The sequence below is a fragment of the Enhydra lutris genome, unplaced genomic scaffold, assembly GCF_002288905.1.
Source record: "Enhydra lutris kenyoni isolate GAN:26980312 unplaced genomic scaffold, ASM228890v2 scaffoldscaffold3, whole genome shotgun sequence".
NCBI classification, from domain to species: domain Eukaryota; kingdom Metazoa; phylum Chordata; class Mammalia; order Carnivora; family Mustelidae; genus Enhydra; species Enhydra lutris.
This window is the reverse complement of record NW_019154087.1, coordinates 24,930,872-24,943,890: the sequence shown is the minus strand read 5'-3', so window position 1 is coordinate 24,943,890 and position 13,019 is coordinate 24,930,872. Positions and strand designations below refer to the sequence as shown.

Sequence of the window (13,019 nt, the reverse complement as noted above, 5' to 3'; positions counted from 1 at the left end):
TTAGTAAATTATTTCAGAATGTTCGTTGAGGAGGAAGCACGACTTTTGAGTGCGCACGGTAATCCTTAAAAATGATTCTGTACCCACTGTTTCGATGCTAATGTGAATTCTAATTACCCCACACTAACTCTGTGGGTCACACTTGGGTGACTCTAGCTGTAAGTCCCACACAAGCCCCTGTGTGCCTCCAGCCAGCAAACCACAGCGCAGTGTCCCAGTGCATCTGTCCACACCCACAGGCACACATTAAACCCACACGCCGCAGATTACACTCCCAGGTGCTGCCCTTCTGCCCTGCCCCACCTTGTTCTTCCCTTTTCCCCCAACCCCCAGCCTCGCTGCTGTGGCACACAATGGGATTTTTGTTTGCTCCCGTAGCATGTGACAAAGCAGTCCCTGCTTTGCCTAGCTCTGTGCTTCAGGTCTCTCAGGTAACAGGTGGCAGCTTCCCTGCTGGATTCTAGGTATAAAAAAGAATGACCTCATAGGGGTGGAGCTCTGGGACTCCGTACAGGTGGCAGTCACAGCCAGGTAGCCCCGGAGTGAAGCCGTTTAGTAAGAAGGGGGCAGTTAAACTCGTCACTCTGGTGGCTTCAACTCTGACCCCGAGGCACTGCAACAAACAGCCATTGCCTACAGGTCTCCAGAGCTTGTCTTTGCCTCAGATGGAGCCCAAAGAAGCCACTGGGAAAGAGAACATGGGCACCAAGAAGAAGAATCTGACCTTCTTGAGGCCCAGGCTCTATATGCTGGAGAGAAGGAAGACTGACACAGTGGTTGACAGCAGTGTTTCTGGGGACCACTCTGGTACCTTGAGGAGGAGCCAGTCTGACAGGACCGAATACAACCAGAAACTTCAAGGTAACCAACACAGATCAATAGTCCTAGGTTATTGAATTCCCAGCTCTGTTCTCCTACTCTTACACAGGCAAAGAGATCACTTAAGGCAAAGGAGAAAAATCAAATATTATCTTCTCTGGAAGGAGGGAAATAAAGTAAATAGGAAAATTAAAAAAAATTTAAAAATGAAAATAAATGTCACTCATAAATTATAGGAAAAAATCTATTATGTGCTTCAATAGTTAATGACTCAATTCTGAATTATTCTGAATATTTTTTTTTCCTGGTGAGATTAATATTTTTTTCTGCTGTCCTCCTCCCTTCCTTCTCCCTTCTCCAGGCAATTTAACAACTGGGAAGCTCTAGAAAGCAAATGATTTAGAAACTGACAATAGGTAGTTTCTCTCAATAGATAGGTGTGGGATGTCACACCATGAGGCCTATCTAGGTAATTGTACTGAGCTGTGATTGTGGTTATCTTAAATAGGGGCATGAGACTGCAGTCATGTCTGTGAAAAAGAGGAATGTTAGTCATTGGATTGGTATAATAGGATTTGTTGAAGATCACATAGATAGGTGTTCATTCCTTTAGAGTGAATCGAATGGCTTCCAAATATGGTAAGGGATATTTAACATGCTTAGATTGAATGACTTTTGAGGAAATAACTTCAGTTTATTTTGTGATGGGCATAAGAGTGTTGGACATATAACAGTTATTATAAAACGTCTAGTTTAAGGCCCCAAGTGTCTAGCCCTTCCCATCCACCCTCTCTTTTCCTCCCTTTCTCTTGAAGGTCACTTGTTTGAGTAAACTTCATTTTGTTGTTGATTGTGCAATGTTTTAAGTATCCACTGCAGCACCTGTTATGTGATCCCCAGAACCTGTCACTCCCGCTCTGAGCGCACTGTGTGTTTGAGCTCTTATAATTCCACCATGGGCTCTTACTCTGGATGGACAATTTTATAATGAGGCTAGAAAGACCAATAGAACACACTTGAAATTAGTAGGTCTCTTTCCAAAAAGGAAAAAAAAAAAAAAGGAAAAGAAAAAAGAAAAAAATGCTCAGACTTCATTATGCAAATTAATTAAATAAATTAAATGCATTTAAATGAAATCTTTAAAGATAACTACTGTGAATTAAGGCTTTAAAAAGAAAATCCTGATGGCTCAGGGTTAAAATACAGTCAAGTCTTCTCCTTAAAGGACTTTTTTAAAAAGGGGAGGGGGGTATTGTTCGATCTTTGAAATTAATTTTTCTCAAGGCAATGGATATGTTGGCAAGAATTTAAATTCTAAAGTCATACACATTTGTCTTACAATTCTGGATCTTAATTTATAACCTATAAGATTTTGAGCAAATTAATTTCTGAGCCTCAGTTTCGCTACCTGTGAAAGTGGAACAATGATACTTACCACATACTGCTGCTGGGATAATGAAATCAGATAATTACGTGAAACGCCTGGCATATTGGCTTCAATATGGTGCGTGCTCGACAAAGAGTTATTTTTTTTTTATTTTAGGAATAATGGGAAGAATAATGACAGAATAAGACTTTGTTCTATTAATCAAATTTACTAATTTACTGATCTATTTCAACTCTTTTTCTGTCTTTTGATGAAGAGACCACATAAATTCAGTAAAAGCCCATGGCTTTATCTCTAATAACATGTTTATTCTGTCTGAGATTCACTGATTCAGCAACTTTTTGGTCCAGATTTTCCATTAGCAAAATAAAAATGGAAAATGCTTTTTGCAATTCACTTCCTAATCGTAGTTAAAAAAAAAAAAATACATCTGTGACCACAAAAGACAGCAGATGTTTGTTGGTTACTTTGCAGAAGACCTCAGGTTGCTGCTTATGTACTCCATTGGTTTTGTGGTTTCCCTCTGCCTTGATGGATCCTGTCTTTGAAGCTAGAAGAAGAGACTCAGGAGTTAACCCATGTTCCTAGAATTTTTTGTGTAGTTGACAAATCATCAGGAAGTGGAGAGAAGCACATGAGAGCTGTAAAGATAAGTTGGCTTCTGATAAGTAACTGTAACTCTTAATAAAATCCTACTCTGATGTGTAACTCCTAATAGAGCTTTTAGTAAGACTCTTCTGTAACTGCTTTGGCTTCAGTAGAAAACATTTTCTCATTAACATTCGAAGCACAGTTCTGTTGGGTTTGCACTCTGGTCTGCGTTATATCCATTATCATGCAAGTGGATCCTAAATCACCTTAAGAAGTTTTTTTTGTTTGTTTTGTTTTGTTTTGTTTTGTTTAATTGCAATGCCAAGAGTTTTTCCTCTGCCTACCTTGGAACTGGGAGGCATTGAATAAAGATAGGAGCTGGTTAGAGCCCTCCAATGGATGGCCCAAAGCAACTGTGAGGTCACACCATGCTTTTCAATGCTGCAAAGAGGCCTTAGATTACTTAGCCAGAGTCCTTCAGTGCTGTGTTGCTATTTGAGTAATATGGTTCACTGCTCTGTCTCTTTGAGCAAATTCTCTGGGTTCTAGGAAATCTGTGACCTTTCTTTGGTGCCCCTGGGCTCGCCTCTTAACTCATACTACACAGTCTACTTGTTCAATTCACTTTCTGGATGACATCGCTTTAGTAATGTGAATTCTAAATTGTAATTTCTTTAAAAATGGCACACTGGGTAAGAGAAGCTACTAGACTAAATAAGAGAACATGGTTCTAGGGGCACTTGGGTGGCTCAGTCAGTTAAGCCTCCAACTCTTGGTTTTGGTTCAGGTCATGGTCTCAGGGTCATGAGATCAAGCCCCACATTGGGCTCCTCGCTCAATAGGGAGTCTGCTAAAGATTCTTTCCCTCTGTACCCCCACCCCCGCTCAGGTGCATGTGTGTGCACTCTCTCTCTCTCAAATAAATAAATCTTTTTTAAAAAAAAGAACATGGTTCTAATGAGACTATCATAAAATCTCTGTAGAAGGTTGTGATCACAACATAGTCATTAAGTCTCAAATTTTGCAATAATAGTCCTTTGCTAGGCTACTCTTCATGGCTCCTGTATTCCTTCAACAGATTTGTTCAGTTAATTAGCATTTATTGAGTATGTTATGTGGTGAGCAAAACCAGAATATGTGCCAGGGATTACAACTACAAAATCATTAAGAAAAAAAAAGTGACCTTTACTCTAAAGGGGCTTAAAGTCTCATTGGGAAAGATAAGACCAGTGAACAAATGCAATAAAGTGGCATGAGAGAGGACAGGTGGCTTCAGTGGGTCCGTAAAAGGAGGAAATGGTCTGTTCCCGTTTGGGCAGGGGAGGTTGTTGGAAAACATTGCTGTTAAGAGTTGATAAGGTGGGTCCCGGGAGGAAAGCAGAATGGAGAGAGAAGCCTGTTTTCACTTCTTCATTGTACTTATCGTCTCTGAAATTACGTAGTTTGTTTCCTTGTTTATTGCCTGTTACTGACTCCCACTTCCTCTCTCATCTCTCATCCCCCATTCCATGAAAGAGACCCTATCTGTCTCAGTAAATGGTCCATCTCCACACTTAGAATCATGCCCTGCGCACCACGAGGGCTCAGTCTCTTTCAAGTGGAATGAATGACTCGCATGAGCTGGTCCAGGTAGGGAATCAGTGTGAGCAAAGGCATCGCAGCCTGACTTAATCGCCCTCGCATTTTTGAAAGTGAGGATGCATGTGTCCGTTAATCAAGATGACTCTTCAGCAAAAAAGAAATGAACATATTAGGGATGAAAATGTACAGAATTGCCTAGGTAACAAATACTTAGTGGAAGCCTATTTCATTCCTGACTCTACCTTTTACAGCACAGCCGACCCTACTTCAGCTCATTCCTCTTCTTCCATTCATCGCAAGAGCGGCATCACCCTAGCCTCCCAGCTAGCTCAGCTCCTCGTTACCGTTTTCCCGGGAGTCAGGGAGAGTGATCAAGGCAGAGAAGCTCACTAGCTGATTTATTAACACTCTTTTCCTTGGGAAATGATTTTGTGTATGATTATATGTGTGAACTATACGTTTGAAATACGCCTCATTTAAAAGTTATGTACAAGTGTGTCTGTATGTATGCAGATTGTCTACAGTACGTGAATATAGTTGCGTATGTGTACTTGAGAGATTTTTCTGTAATGATTAAAACTTTTATAAAAACTTTATTGATTAACATTCGGCGGCCTTTTCTGAAAACCCTACATGGTTGACATTCCTGTATTATAGGTCTCCTCTCAGTGTGGGTGATATTAGATAACTATTTATGTCCCCTCCAGAATTACATGTTAAAGGCTAATCCTCAATATGATGTTATTTGGAGGTGGGGTTTTGGGGAGATAATCAGGTCAGGAGAGTGAAACCCCACTGAATGGGGTTAGTACCTTATAAGAACAAGCATGAGAGACCTTGCTCCCTCCCTCTCTGATCTCTGCCATGTGAGGATCTGAAAAGACAGTCATGTATCGCTAGGAAGGGGACCCTTACTGGACACAGGATCTGCCCTGCACTCGGAAGAGCTATGAGAAATAAATGTTTGTTGTTTAAGCCACCCACTCTATGGTATTTTTATTTCAGCAGCACAAGCAGACTAAGAAAGTGGGCAAGTTATTTTTATTCTATATGACCATACTATTCTATATGGCCATAACCAAACATGGTTAGTTATAACCTATAAGAAGCATAAGAAGTATAAGCAAGTTATACTTTTACTTGTCAAGTATCAGGTGAAAGAGTGAGAGTGGGTGGGTAAAATGTCATTACTGTGGCTAATAACACTAGTCCAATCCACATCTCCAATTATTAATAGGTTCATGGTATTTTCTTTTCTTTTCTTTTCCCTCCCTCCCTTCCTTCCTTCCTTCCTTTTTGCAAAGACTGTTATATCATTCATGTTAAGAAGGGTTTGCTTGGTTGTTTTTATTAAAATCTAAAGTGTTCTTACTCTGGTGATGATAAGGAACCAACCTACCACATGAACGTAATACAGAATAACATATATTGCAGGATGAAGACAAATGGCTCAATAATAAGTTAGATGTGGTAAGATAATGGAAACACTTAATTTGTAATGATTTTTAAGGATACAGACCAATCTGTAAGTGACCAGGAGGGCAGTTAACACTGGAAGATTTGGTGATCTGGTCTAGTGAAGGGTAGAAGAAAATTAATTGTGCAGCTGTCTGGGCACATTTCTCTCCTAGTGCTGCCAGCCCTTTGTGCTCCTCCTGTTCTCTGAGTATTAAGTAGGTCCTTTTTTACATGCCTCCATATGCCTTTTAGTGAAGTGGGAAATACTTAGGTCAGTAATGAAACACCAGTGTAAATAAGGTGTTTTTCATAGTTTGAAGGGTAAATCTTTATCAAAGTCAAGACACTTATAAATCTAAGCAATTTCTGTCTCATCACATGCATAGAAGCCAAAAAAAAGCGTGATATATTATGTTCCTTCTTTTTTAGTAAAGGTATTTTACAGTTTGGGGAAGAGTTATTTTAATTAAGTAAAAGGTGAATTCCAGGAATCAAGAAGTTGGAACCGTTCCATTATAATCACATTGTAATAAGAAAATTTATTCCTGTGTTCTACTTAGGGGACACTAGATATAACTTTCTTAAAGGTAGCAAATCCAGTTTCTTTTTTTTTTTTTTTGATTTTTAAATTTTTTAATAAACATATAATGTATTTTTATCCCCAGGGGTACAGGTCTGTGAATTGCCAGGTTTAACACATTTGACAGCACTCATCATAGCACATACCCTCCCCAATGTCCATATCCCCACCACCCTCTCCCGTCCCCCCTCCCCACAGCAACCCTCAGTCTGTTTTTTAAGATTGAGTCTTTTATGGTTTGTCTCCCTCCCGATCCCATCTTCTTTCATTTTTTCTTTTCCTACCCTCCAAGCCCCCCCAAATTGCATCTCCACTTCCTCATATCAAGGAGATCATATGATAGTTTTCTCCAATTGACTTATTTCGCTAAGCATAATACCCTCTAGTTCCATCCACGTCATCACAAATGGCAAGATTTCATTTCTTTTGATGGCTGCATAGTATTCTGTTGTATATATATACCACATCTTCTTTATCCATTCATCTGTTGATGGACATCTAAGCTCTTTCCATAGTTTGGCTATTGTGGACATTGCTACTATAAACATTCGGGTGCACGTACCCCTTCGGAGCACCACGTTTGTATCTTTAGGATATATACCCAGTAGTGCAATCGCTGGGTCATAGGGTAGCTCTATTTTCAGTTTTTTGAGGAACCTCCACACTGTTTTCCAGAGTGGTTGCACCAAGCTTGCATTCCCACCAACAGTGTAGGAGGGTTCCCCTCTCTCTGCATCCTCGCCAGCGTCTGTCATTTCCTGACTTGTTAATTTTAGCCATTCTGACTGGTGTGAGGTGGTATCTCATTGTGGTTTTGATTTGTATTTCCCTGATGCCAAGTGGTGTTGAGCATTTATTCATGTGTCTGTTGGCCATCTGGATGTCTTCTTTGCAGAAATGTCTGTTCATGTCCTCTGCCCATTTCTTGATTGGATTATTTGTTCTTTGGGTTTGAGTTTGCTAAGCTCTTTATAGATTTTGGATACTAGCCCTTTATCTGATTTGTCCTTTGCAAATATCTTCTCCCATTCTGTCAGTTGTCTTTTGGTTTTGTTAACTGTTTCCTTTGCTGTGCAAAAGCTTTTGATCTTGATGAAATCCCAATAGTTCATTTTTGCCCTTGCTTCCCTTGCCTTTGGCGATGTTCCTAGGAAGAAGTTGCTGCGGCTGAGGTCAAAGAGGTTGCTGCCTGTGTCCTCCTCAAGGATTTTGATGGGCAAATCCAGTTTCTAATTGCATTTTTTTGTCCACAAAAATTGTGAGTTTATCAAAGTAAGAAATGAGTAATCGAAAGGGAGGGAGGGAAGAATGGAAGAAAGGAAGGAAGGAGAGAGGAGGAGGGAGAGGGACAAGTGGGGGAGGGAGAGAGAGAGAGAGAGAGAGAGAGAGAGAGAGAGAGGGAACTCTGATGTATGAAGCAAGAATAGAACTGCACCTTAAAATAATGACAGAGTTGGGGAAAGATGGCTAAGATTTAAGCAACATTTGTATTTGTTTCTGTAGATACAGGAAAGGAAAAAAAAAACCCTCTTTTTGTAGAAGTACCTTTTCTTGACATAACCATGCTAACTTCAATACTTTTGTGGGTATTGATTTCCTGGGAAGGGTGAAATTATTGCAAGAACTGCGGAACTTCTAAGCAATATCACCCATAGAACCAGGCAAGACCTGGCATCAGGTTGTGCCTTAACGTGTCTCTCTGGGGCTCCCTTTCCACCAAGAAGGGGAGGAGTCCATGGGGTCAAAGTTACTGACTACTGAGACCCTTCCCTTTATTTTTAAACCAAGTTTTGGGTACTTGGGACCATGGAACTTTCTGTTCAACAGGCCTGAATACTGGCTCCAGGCCTGCTGGGACCCCTTCCCATCCCACCTTTCTTGGAGCAGACTGTGGTTGCTGGTGTACACACCCTTGGGCCTGTGGGGGCAGTTGATCATGAAGGTGTGTCTGGAGCTTGATGGAGCTGGGGTATTCACACCATGCCTGCCGGGCCCCTTGTGGAAGGGAGAGAGCTGAGAGAGGAAGAGTAGGGATACAGGCCTCAGGACTTGGGAAGGGTGAATGTGCCCCAGGGCCTCCTACTGGATTTTGGCATGAAACTCTGAGGGAGCTGAAAAATCTAAATTTGACCTTGGCCTTCCAGATAATTATGAAGGTATATTTACTAACATAGGAAGCTATAACACATTTTATTCAACAGTTTGCCTGCTTCACTCACACCTGCTAAATACGTAGAAATGATGTGTTGGCCTCCATTTGTACACTCAAGGGAGGCTGCTTATGAGTGGCATTTGGTTGTAAACTATGTTTCAGACGGGCCCTTATTCTATACTAGTTGAAGAGCTAGAGGGAAGGAAAGGCAGAGAGAAGCGACTGTCATCTGCTTGTAACTGTGCTGGCCTGGGGACTTTCACTCGTTACTATTTAATTCCAGCACCTTTTCAGTTCTGGACTCATAGTTGGAAAAATAGGTGTGTAGGGGAGGAAAGACTTTCTTCTACCCACCTGGGTTCAATAGCTGGGCCTATAAAATAAACTGACAATAGGCAGATCAATAGGAGAAAATGTGTACAAGTGTGTTAATTTTAAATATTACCTGCTGGGCAGTGTCACAGGGTAAAAAAGAGTGCGTATCCCCTCAAATTGTGAGATTTGAGAGCTTTATAGCAGCATAGTGTGGATGGGAATGGGGAATGTAGGGGAGAGTACATCATTTTAGGAAAGATGACAGGGTCCTGAGAAGAACATATAGAGATGTAATAGTTTGTGACAAAGCTTGTCTGGGTGTGGTATCAGCTTCTAGTTCTTTCTCCTGTGGTAAGAGTCAGTGTTCCCCAGTTGATGAAACTCTTGAGGAGAGGATTATGACAACTGAGTTCCTTTTGAAGGATCTGTCTTTAGGCAGGTAGGGGGAATGTAGAGAAAGCCTCTTCCTGAGCTTGCTGTTTATCAAGTGCTTTCAGCTCCAAATCAACAATATACCAAAGCAGCATATTGTGGGGTGTCATGTCCTAAACTCCTTCAGGTAGTAAAGCTTGGATCAGAACTCAGGTCTTTCAATACTTGCATATAGGATGCATCTAATTCATTGAATTTGTAGGTATTCATCCGGATGGTTTTTTGTTTGTTTGTTTGTTTTTTAAAGATTTTATTTATTTGACAGAAAGAGAGATAGCAAAAGAGGGAACACAGGAAGGGGGCATGGCAGACAGAGGGAGATATGGGGCTCAATCCCAGGACTCTGGGATCATGACCTGAACCTAAGGCAGACAATTAACAACTGAGCCACAGGCACCCCATCATCTAGATGGTTTATTAGTAACAAGAAGTCAAAGCAATTTGAGGATTGCGGTACATGTTTTGTAATGTGGTGACATTCCTCTGCTACGATGCCAAAGCTGGCGACCTATTACATTTTTCACTTTGGAATACATGTCCTTTCTTTGGAATTATTGTGACACTCCCTTGCAAGGGTGTCGCTGTTTGATAAATGCTCTTTTTGTTTAATTGTCAGGAAACAAACTTATAAAGTAATGTTAAGCAAGCCTGCCCTATAGTAAGAGCTTGGTGATCTCCATTTTCCTCTTCCTTGATTATCTTGACACTCTTTCCTTAATTTTATGCTTGCTGTCACTTATTTATTTGCATCTCAAAAACTAATATACAACCCAAACCCTGAGACCCCTACAGCAATGGGGATGGGGATGTGTGGGTGGGAGTGGGGGTGGTGGTGTGTGCATGAGCAAATGAAAGAAAAGGGAAGTATATACTGGGAACAAGCAGCTCATTATCTGGTAGGTGATATTTCCACAGAATTCTATGAAGTCAACCTAAATTGGGAATCTTAACGGCAGCAGGAGAATAGTGTTATGATTAAAAGCCTTTGTCTTGGGTTGTTCTGAACAATTGCTTTCTTGATTAATGAGTCAGAGGATAAGGGAACACTCTAGGATACCTGTGCTGAGGCCTTCAATAGAGAATGTAATCTTGACTGTCTGACATCCAGTTCTGACTCAAAGAAGACTTAAAGGTCATGTCATCAAGCTACTGATGTGAGGACTCTGAGTCACTGCAGCCCCTCACAGAATTGTCTTTCCTGAATGCTTCTTAATGTGAGGCCCTTAGTGTCGCTACAAAAAGCTGTCACAGATTTCTGCTTCTATCTTTGTTGTGAAATAGTTGATGAAGACATTGTTTACTTCTCTCAGTGCCATCCAGTTTTATTCAAGGAAAAACTTTGGCACCTCTTAAGAATTAGAACATGTCTCCCTCCCAGAGAAAAACAAGCGATTTTCTGTATTTAGCTTCCTGGAGCTTAGCGCCCAATTTGTACAGAATGCCTCGCCTTGAGAGTAGCTGTTTTCTTTGCCTAAAAGTTTCTTCCCTCAAATCTCAGCAAGGATTGGATTCTCATTATTGAGGCCTCTAATCTCCTTCTGGGACAGTCCTTCTCGGACCATCCTACCCAAAGAAGTATACGGAAGGAAAGACATTTCCTTTATCCTCTTAGCTTCTGTGTCTGGGACCTGTGAGGTGAACTAATGAAAGATTAACCAGAAAGAAGCATATAGATTTTATCTGATGTTAAAATTTTTACATGGCATGGAAGACATCATAGAAAGAAGTGAAAATCCCAAAGAAGCAGTTAGACCCATGGTTATATAGCACTTTTTTAAAAGTTTTTTTTTTTTTTTTTTATTTATTTGACAGAGAGCGAGAGAGAGAGATAGTGAAAGAGAGAGAGCACAAGCAAGGGGAATGGCAGGCAGAGGGAGAGAGAGAGGCAGGCTCCCTGCTGAGCAAGGGGCCTGATGTGGGACTCAATCCCAGAACCCGGGAATCATGGCCTGAGCTGAAGCAGATGCTTAACCAACTGAGCCACCCAGGTGCTCAAAAATGATACCATTTTAACAAAAAGGGATAAGCTGTGGAGACATGAGAAGACAAGGGAAAAAGGGCTTGGCCTAGGGGTGTGGAATTGTGGGAAAGTAAACAGGAATATGTGGCAGGAACTAATGGAATAGAAGTATGATTTTTAGTGAGGTTTGTACAGACTCATCTTGATGTCAACGCCCCATCTCTGGTAATAAGAATGCTCTCTTCCTGATAGTGGGAGGCCATCTTTTTCACAAGAAGTGTATACTTTGTTTTTAAGTACAAAGTGGGAAGAAGGAGAGCCCTTCCCGCATATGGTATTTCCCAGTTGCCTTCAGCTATTTCCAGGTGTTCAGGACCTTCTGGGGTCTTTGTACCACCTACTGCCCTCTAAAATTACTCTATCCCATTTTCACCGCTTCTCCATTTGAATATAATTCTCCTTGGAGATAGAAATTTAGTCTTATTTTAACACTTAAGCAGTGCCTGGTATATGATAGAAGCTCAGGTCAATGACTAAAAAATATTAAAAAATAATTACAACTATATTGAACCTTATTTTTTAAAAAGATTTTATTTATTTATTTGACACAGAGAGAGAGAGAGATCATAAGTAGGCAGAGAGAGAGGGGGAAGCAGGCTCCCCGCAGAAAGCCCGACACAGGACTCGATCCCAGGACTCTGAGACCATGACCCGAGCCGAAGGCAGAGGTTTTAACCCACTGAGCCACCCATGTGCCCCTATATTGAACTTTATTATTGATAGATTCATCTTTATGATTCTGTCATTCCCATTTTCCCATTGCCTCATTGTAGTCAACTTTTGGGTGAGTTGCTCTAAATTCTTTTACTGTAAAAGGAGAGACACTATAAATAAATCCAATGAAACAAGAAGAGAAATAATATCTTGGCCAAAGAAATGAGATCCCAGTTTTAATGAATTTATTCAACAAGATTTTGCTTGGTGTTCATATGGACCACATATTGACTAGATCCTGAGAATATAGAAATACATCAGAAGCAAACCCCATCCATTGAGTAACAGGCAATGAACCAATAATTATAGCTATGTGGCAAGTGGCTGAAGTGTGTGGCTGCAGGTTGAGGGTCTGGGTTGCAGGTTCTGGAATGGGGAGTAGGGTGCAGGAGCTTCTTACGTTCCTGTGACCCCCCCACCTGGGGAGGAGAAGGGAAAGGCTCAGAGTTGGGAGAGAAGAGGTTGCACTCTGATCTGGTCTCAACGGAAGCCTTAGCCAACGCTAACGGCAAGTCCTATAGATAACATGATCCTTCAGAGTTGTTGCCAGTGGTATGAAGGACCTGGGCCCTACATCACTCCTTAAGTGGCTGGGGCACCTTGGAAAGGAGGTATGACCTGGGAGATGGTCTTACCTGGAACAGTTCCTGAAGAGGGACTGTCTGTTGGGGGCTCACCCTGCAGCTCGGGCAAAAAGTCTTTTGCTCCTGAAGGGGGGAAGTGATCATCTCCTCACAGCATCCATCTCATATTAAGTGGTTATTACTATATTAGTGGTTATTATTATATTAGAGATACAATAAAGCAATATAAGAATTCGATGAGAAAGAGTTTTATCACCTCTCTAAAGTGTCAAAAGTAGAGACATTGAAATCTGAATCTTGAATTCCAGTTTGGATTGTTTGGGGGCATGGGGTTAATGGGCATTCCAGACAAAGGGATTAAATATTACTCAGCCATCAGAAAGGAT

General features: G+C 41.1%; 1 protein-coding gene across 1 annotated transcript in view; it reads left to right on the top strand.

Annotated features, from left to right (window-relative positions):
* The first annotated feature begins 665 nt into the window (after window positions 1-665).
* The window catches only part of LOC111157841 (Rho guanine nucleotide exchange factor 38), a 139,049-nt gene continuing 126,695 nt past the window's right edge, over window positions 666-13,019 (top strand). Inside the window, exon 1 of the mRNA XM_022519524.1 lies at window positions 666-861. Coding sequence (XP_022375232.1) covers window positions 666-861 — 196 coding nt within the window. The remainder of the gene's footprint in view (window positions 862-13,019) is intronic.